The 7,500-nt window shown below is 45.9% G+C and overlaps 2 protein-coding genes across 2 annotated transcripts in view; one reads left to right on the top strand and one right to left on the bottom strand.

The window, feature by feature from the left end:
- bhlha15 (basic helix-loop-helix family, member a15) overlaps positions 1-1,404 on the top strand; it is a 4,229-nt gene extending 2,825 nt beyond the window's left edge. The window contains exon 2 of the mRNA XM_056577229.1: positions 1-1,404. This exon is cut by the window's left edge and continues 1,711 nt beyond it. The gene's annotated coding sequence lies outside the window, so the exon portion shown is untranslated.
- Positions 1-7,500, bottom strand: part of tecpr1a (tectonin beta-propeller repeat containing 1a) — a 14,911-nt gene that overhangs the window by 170 nt on the left and 7,241 nt on the right. The window contains exons 12-24 of the mRNA XM_056577228.1: positions 7,091-7,246; positions 6,029-6,178; positions 5,252-5,409; positions 4,653-4,883; positions 4,100-4,196; positions 3,764-3,843; positions 3,606-3,662; positions 2,963-3,137; positions 2,626-2,761; positions 2,307-2,399; positions 1,909-2,015; positions 1,608-1,727; positions 1-1,482 (exon numbers count right to left, since the gene is read on the bottom strand). The exon at positions 1-1,482 is cut by the window's left edge and continues 170 nt beyond it. Coding sequence (XP_056433203.1) covers positions 1,330-1,482; positions 1,608-1,727; positions 1,909-2,015; positions 2,307-2,399; positions 2,626-2,761; positions 2,963-3,137; positions 3,606-3,662; positions 3,764-3,843; positions 4,100-4,196; positions 4,653-4,883; positions 5,252-5,409; positions 6,029-6,178; positions 7,091-7,246 — 1,713 coding nt within the window. The 3' untranslated portion in view covers positions 1-1,329. The remainder of the gene's footprint in view (positions 1,483-1,607; positions 1,728-1,908; positions 2,016-2,306; positions 2,400-2,625; positions 2,762-2,962; positions 3,138-3,605; positions 3,663-3,763; positions 3,844-4,099; positions 4,197-4,652; positions 4,884-5,251; positions 5,410-6,028; positions 6,179-7,090; positions 7,247-7,500) is intronic.

The following is a 7,500-nucleotide window of genomic DNA, read 5'->3' as shown; positions in this document are numbered from 1 at the left end:
CATGTCGGTCGTTTCAGCTGAGCTATCGGTTAACCGACAATGTACTGTAGTTACCTTATCAACGACACGCTAATCATGTCTGGCCATATTGTCCTAATTTATTCACAGATAGCCTATTTTCTTTACATAAACTAACGCTTTTAGTGATACAAGTGGTTGTAATGTCTGTCTAAAAGTGATTTTTGAATATTCCTCTCATTTTCATACTCCTGAAAAATATACATAATTCCATCGGGACGTATCAGCAGGACGTTATGACATGATAATCAACACCAATATTATACAGATAAGGGAAAAAGACTTGCGTCCTTCTCAGTCATTCCACTCTTGCTTTTATTTCATTTTTTTCTTAAAGCAAGCGTGGAATTACGTTTTTCTTTCATGCATTACATCACTATTTTTTTCCTGAGAAAAGGGATGTACCACGAGATCAACACTCCCGTCTTAAGAAATAAAACAACTATCCACCCCCTGTGATCCCTCCCACTCCATGGCAGAAGGGTCCATTGTATCTCATTGATGGAGGACGACTGCACATTTCCTGACACATTTGAACTGAAATGTGACCAATAGGTGATCTGCAGCAGGAAGGTGGTCAGGGGAAACATAGCATACAAGCTTTGTCGAACATGAGGTCAGGGGGACCCTAGAAATGTAGCATTATCTCATCCATTCAGTGGGGTTAAACAACATTGTTGTGATGTAAAGCAACTTCTTCAGTGTGTGTAATATAACAGCTGCTATTACGGGCAGTTTAGACTCCAAAGTCCCTATTAAAGTTAATTGTTCACATATACATTCAAGCTTCCGCTCCATAAAACTTTCCCCTATTCCCTAGGCAGCCTCGTTCTCAATAACAACAAACACATAAATAAACGTATTAAATATACATTAAGACTGGTTAGTTCGACAACAATGCAACTTTTGGCTTATGATAGTGGTCAAAAGGTCCCTAGAAAGATTTACAACTCAAATAAAAAAATACCAAAAATAAGAACTGGGATTATAAGCGGGTTACAACCACTTAATAACGGGGAAACTTTCCAGCACATAATCTTGAGTTAAATCCCAAGTGTATAAAGTACATTGCATCTTCGCTGACCATGTAGGTCATTCCCTCTCTTTCAACCATCTTTCCCCAACCGTGAGATTTGAAGTAGTAGCTTAAACAGTTTTGAGTTGGGGAAGGAACAGCTGAGAATAATAAACTACAGCCAACTATTTGCACTGTGGAATGTTTTAAAGCATAACCCTACGTTGTTGAACAACATCCATGGAGACGGGGGTATTGGCAGCGCTCCTGTCCGGTTTCTCGCGTCCTTTGCTTGGCTAGCATCCCCCAGCGCTGCCATTGGCTCCCTCTGGGTCGTGGGCGGGGTGTGGAATGCCACGAGCGGGCACTGATTGGTCTGTTAGAGAGGGCAGGCAGATCCGCGGCGGATCCATGGAGTTCCCTCTGATGGAGACGTGGTCCCATCCACCCTAAACAAAATGGAGGTAGGCGTTCAATGAATAAAACAGCTTCCGGCTGAACACGGACATACATCGACAAGACTCAAGGTGTAAGAACAGAGGTAACCAGTAGGAGGAATGGCCAGCGCCCTCACCCCTATGCCGTAGTCCCAGGACTGTCCTTTGGGGTCCAGGGGCTGGACTCCCAGCCGATGACACACCGTCCCACAGCTCAGACCGTGGCTGCCCTGCACCTTGTCGGCGATGATCCACACCTACGCAGAGAACACACGCAACCACAGCGCACAACCACAACATACGGTCACCAAACACAACCACAACACAGGCACAACATACCCCCCGTTACAGAAGAGAATCGGTCAGAGCCAATAAAAAGGACACAGTGGCCTGAGAGGGGGCCTGCGGCGGTGTGAACGGTGCCTGGGTCGCTGGTACCTGATCCAGAGGGCCGACGGAGACCTTGCGGACGTTGTCAGAGATGTGCTCCCAGGAGGATCCCTGGGGGTAGCTGGGAGTCACGTCCTTACGGTACCACAGGTTACCTGGATGACAGCACGACGTGGACAGTGACAAAATAGAAATATGAACATTATCAGGGTCTTGGATTTACATTTGGTCATTTGGCAGACTCTTTATTCAATGTGACCTTCAAGAGAACAAAGAATAAATCGAACATTCCAAAAAACGATTATGATAAAGGCACACACACACACACACACGTATATATTAGTCATTAGTCATTACTATGACAGTTGTTTGCAGAGAGGGTGAAAGTGAAAGACAATTTCACAATTCTGTGAAATTTAGAGGAAGTTTAAATGCCACCATTTTACCGTTTTCATCCACAGCGCAGATGGAGGTCCTTCCTACTGAGACCTGCTTCAACTTCTGTTTTGGCGGCGAAGGGATGTGGTACCAGCACTCTCCTGCAGGGGGAGACAAACCGAGCACACTATTATCTTCCTCAGAACAGAGCACATTCATCACTGTACCACAAAAAAACAAACAAATCCACATGCATTCAGCCAACCCGGCTTTGTGCATACATTATGGGCCCACCCAATAAACAAACAACGTGCGCCCCGACCCCCCACCACCACCACCACCACCCCCACCACCACCACCACCACCACCACCACCACCTCGACTGACCTGCAGGATTGCAGGTGGACACAGAACCCCTGAAGAAGACGGAGCCGTCCCTGGCGATGGCCCACACCTGGCTGGCCCCTCCGATGGAGACTGACTTGAAGGCCTGGTCCGTTCCCACGTGTAGCCATGACGACCCCTGGGAGAAGAGCACATGGCAGGTGGATCAAGAAACTAGCAGGTACTCGTCTGTTTATTCATTTAGTGAATTCAGATCCATGCCACATGTGTGTTTACATCTGTGTGTGTGTGTGTGTGTGTGTGTGTGTGTGTGTGTGTGTGTGTGTGTGTGTGTGTGTGTGTGTGTGTGTGTGTGTGTGTGTGTGTGTGTTCCACTCACGGCAGGTGTCAGCGTGGTGACCCCAAGTCGACACAACACGTCTCCCTTGTTGCTGATGGCCCACAACGGTACCACCTCCACGCTGCTCTGAGCAGCACAAGGGAGGATGCTCACGTCACTCAAAGCAATGGGCGGGACTTCCTGCCATGGCCCTGTGGTGGTCAGTTTACACTTCCTGTTGAAATCAATTGAACACCAAATAAATGTCAGTGGCTTCCCGTTTACTCTAGGAATTAGCTCAATAAACTAATGACAGACTATTGTTACACTATCCTAAGAATTAATATAGATGTCCACTTCTTTGGTGTGTATTGTTAGGGATAATTTAACCTAAAATAATTAACATACAAAAATGTAACAATCAAGATAAAAAAAAGGAAACATTCAGTATTAAGTGTTTTCAATCTAAATTAAATTAATGTTTATTCATTATATTTAATTGATTGATCACTTATAGGTCAATAAAAAAATGGTTCCTCATGTAAAGTATATAAACCTTTTAAAAATCGTAATTATAAAAATCTATACATTTTTTCCATTCAGTTTGTGTTGCAAAAGCGGGGGGTGGTCTGCGATAAAGAGAGTGCTTGTTACTAATCGTATTACATCAATGTGGAGGCCAGTGGAGCACTCTAAACAATACCTGGCCCATCGCCTCCTACGCACAAAGTCCTTCAAGGTCTTATAGCCGTGGTAGGACCTGCAGGGAGAGGAGAGAAGCAGGCTGTGATCTCAGCAGTTCACTTCAAGCTTGTTTGACGTCCACAGAGAGAGGAGGAGGAGCTTAACGGTGACTCTTACGCAGGGAAATCTGCAGCGTACTGCCATCCCTCTCGGTCTGTCCCTTCGGAGACACCGTAGTCCACCGCCCAATCAGACACCTGCATATAGAAAATACAGGTTACTAAGTAACTTCCTATGCTAAAGGGTTTGACTTAATTTCTGCTATGATACTATATGATGCTTGGGACCATTAATAATCTGTCTAAAGCAAGGTAGTGTGGAATAGCAACAGAAATTGTCATAGATAATAGAAACAAACAATTATTACTACTAAAAATAACTTTAAATATCTGTTACATTTTCACACAATGCAGGGACTGTCGAATTTGAAGTGTGGGTGAGTGAGTGACTCACCCATGTCCAGTGCGGGGAGGGGGTTGTGGTATGTGTCTTGGTGCACTCATGCAGACCAGAAGCATCGCTCCACATGTATCGGTCCGTTGGAAGACCTCTGAGGACACAGAAACACAAAGTATTTACAACAAGGCCCCAGAGAGAGACACATGGAACTTATATAACATGCAACTGTGACAAATTATATTTGTTCGCTCCATTGGGTACAGACTCTTGGGGCATGAGACATGCGTACCGTTTTGTAAGTTAATTTGTAAGTTGAACACTCAAACTTAAAAATCCAGAATTGATTACGAAGTACTATGGAAACAGGATAATGAAGGATCCTCAGCCAAATATCAAGTATACACAATAATTTTGCCAAAGAGCCACCTTTTCTGCCCCCTGCTGGTCACAAACCAGCTAGTGCTTCTTTATTACATGCGGTGACCGACCCCACAATAGTAGTGTTCGTTGTGAGTCAGTATATGAGGCCCACGTCATCCCCCGGCCTGGTAGGTGAAATCACACAGTAGAGGTACATTACCCTGGTACACGTGCATCACCCTGTTACCTGTTGGTGTAGCCTGAAACCGGGTTCCACCGCTGGTTCTCATAGATGTAGACGCTCTTGACGTCCGTTTGGGTGTAGATGTTGTCCGTGCTGCTGGCCAGGCCCTGGAAGATGCCGCCTCCGTAGCCGCCGGTGTGCACCCAGGCGGTGTGGTCGTAGCCGATGCCCCACACCACCCCTACGCTGTTGCCCTCCACCAGGCGAAGGTGCCCCCCCACCTGCCGCCAGAACCTGACCAACAGAAACATGGAAGGAAAGGTTTTTGGTTGATTTTCAAAAAACCACTGAAGGTCTCAGGCCAGAACATAACTAGCATAAAAAGTTTGTCAGTGTAGGCTTCCAAGTGCAGGAGTCTTTCAAAACGTTCCTACAAACTACGACGTACTCATCGTAACAATCAACTAGACATCACATTTCACAAAAACTTCCAATGGTAAGAAATGTGCAACAATCGATCACAGTTGATGGTTAACGATTCTGTCCCAAGAGAGAAAAGGTGGGGTCGGCTCACTGTAAAGGGTGGTACCCTGATCATGTAAACAACATCATTTAAATCAGGTTTGGCTCCCTCGGGATAAGAGTTGATTGAGTGTTCTCACATTTGCTCGCAGGGGGTGGGGTAGGGCAATGCCTCCAGGGCGGGGCTGGGCTCGCTGACGAAGATGTCCCCCCTGCAGGTGACCGACCAGATGGCCTGTTTGGAGGGGGGACCCTGGATCCCCCTGGAGTCACAGCAAGACACGCTCAACAAAGCCAGCTGGACGGGGCCGGGGAGAGATGGAGGGTGGGGGAGGGAGTTATTAGGAGGAGAGGAGTGTAATGGAAGAATGTATATGTTGGTTAGTTTTAATAATTTAAGCTTGGTTTTCTTCAGGTTGTGTTATCTGGCCACCCCGTCTGTTAACTGGTGTCATCTAGTTCCCCTTTGTTAACTTTGTCCCTGGGATGAACCGATCACAAGGACCTCTTTATCTATACCAGAACAACTAAAGTCTCATCGGTCTGAGGCACAATATCTCAGAAAGAAATTACCACGTTAGGGGTGAAAGTGGCTTAAGAATGGGTCAGAGACAATTTGAGGAAGGTTCTAAAAAGCCTCAGACTTCAAGGAAACACAAAACTTCCTTTTTCGACCCACCTCCTCAAATAGCATTCTGGTTCTTGCAACAATAAACACAGTTGCTCACTTCACACGAAACAAGGTTCTAAAATTGCGGAGAGAAAGCTTTAATCACTTAAAATGAGAATTTTTAGATATCCATTGTTTGTTTCTCTAATATAATACACATAACTTAAATGTGCCGACATAAGTACTCTCCTTCAGCTAAGGTTACTATGATGCTTATCATTTACTATTTGGATCATTTGGACCTCACCCAGTCGTGCATCTCTAGCTCTGTGGAGGCGGCCAACCGGATGGGCCACCTCTGCTTGGTCCTTTCTGCTGTGTAGATGGCGAACGTGTGTTTAGCGTCATTCAGCACCGGCACGAAGATGGTCACCTCATTGACAAAGGCATGCAGGTACTGGACGGAAGGAGAGGAGAGGGAGTGCACAAGGTGGGGCAACGGTTAATATGTTGGATCACAATTATTGACAGCCTGAACGGCATTAGCAGAAGTGTTCATCTCTATGGACACGGACACACACAGAAACTGAAACACAGTGTCAAATAAGTAAGGAATAATCACCGAGAGGCCGGGCAATAAACAGTTTGATATGCCCGGCTCGTGGACGGTTTACCGCCCGAGACGAAGTCGAGGGCGGTAACCTTCCGGGCATATCAAACTGTTTATTGCCCTGCCTTGAGGTGATTATTCCGTTTATTCTACTTCGCGCCGGCCAACATAATAAAACAATTCATATACTTTAATAATTAGCCTTTTTCTTATTCGTATTGCATGCTTATTAAATGTATGCTCTGTTTAATTTCATCTCCCTCGAAAAGTAGTTCCCTTTAGAACTACGGTGAATAACGTTAGCTCAACTGTAGGTAACGCGTTTCTATAGGCTGGATCTGATCTCACTAGTTTAACAACGTAGTTGTTACATTCGTATCAAGTCAGCTTTAATGACGATCGATCAAACATGCACTCCTTGGTTTATTTTTACAACGGACCTCATGTTTGAAATGTATGTGATAGAAAACGATACAAGCGGCGTATTGATCTACTGTGCTCAGTCAGCAGCAAGTAGAACCGACAAGTCAGCGGGCAATATGCCGGATTAATGCACCCCTCCCAGCCAATCAGAATCGAGCATTCTTAAATGAAGTAGAATAAACATAGGTGACTCACAGGGTGCCCTTAAATGCTAAATCCAACACAAACAGGATGGTATATGAGTACACAAACCTCCTGCTGCTCTGCAGATTAACAAGTTACACACACAGTAACCTGCAACAAACACACTAGGCTCTGACTCTTTCTTTCTCTCACCTTCTTCTCCTCATTGAAGTTGTAGTAGAGGAAGAGGATGCCGTCCTTGTTGCCGTCCGGGCCGGAGAACTGCTCCAGGGCGAAGCGCACATCCACCCACTTGTGGGGCTTCCAGTCCCTCCACCACTGCATGGTGCCCTTCTTCACCCACACCGACTGCCCGTGGGGGGGGGGGGGGGGGGGGGGGTGGGAACAGAGGGGAGCAGAGAGGGAGTGGAAGAGAAGAGATAAGGAGAGGAGAGAGGAGATGAGGGGAGGGGAGGAGAGAATAGAGGGAGGAGAAGAGAAGAGAGTGGAGGAATGGAGAGTAGAGGAGAGATGAGGAGAGGAAAGCAAAGAAAGACATTTTGATATAAAAAAATACTAATACATAAACGGAGGCGTACAAAGATGACCAGAGAAACAGATGA

Source organism: Gadus chalcogrammus, chromosome 18 (assembly GCF_026213295.1).
Source record: "Gadus chalcogrammus isolate NIFS_2021 chromosome 18, NIFS_Gcha_1.0, whole genome shotgun sequence".
Classification (NCBI taxonomy): Eukaryota; Metazoa; Chordata; class Actinopteri; order Gadiformes; family Gadidae; genus Gadus; species Gadus chalcogrammus.
Note: the sequence above shows the minus strand (reverse complement) of the source record. Positions and strands in the feature narration are given on the sequence as shown.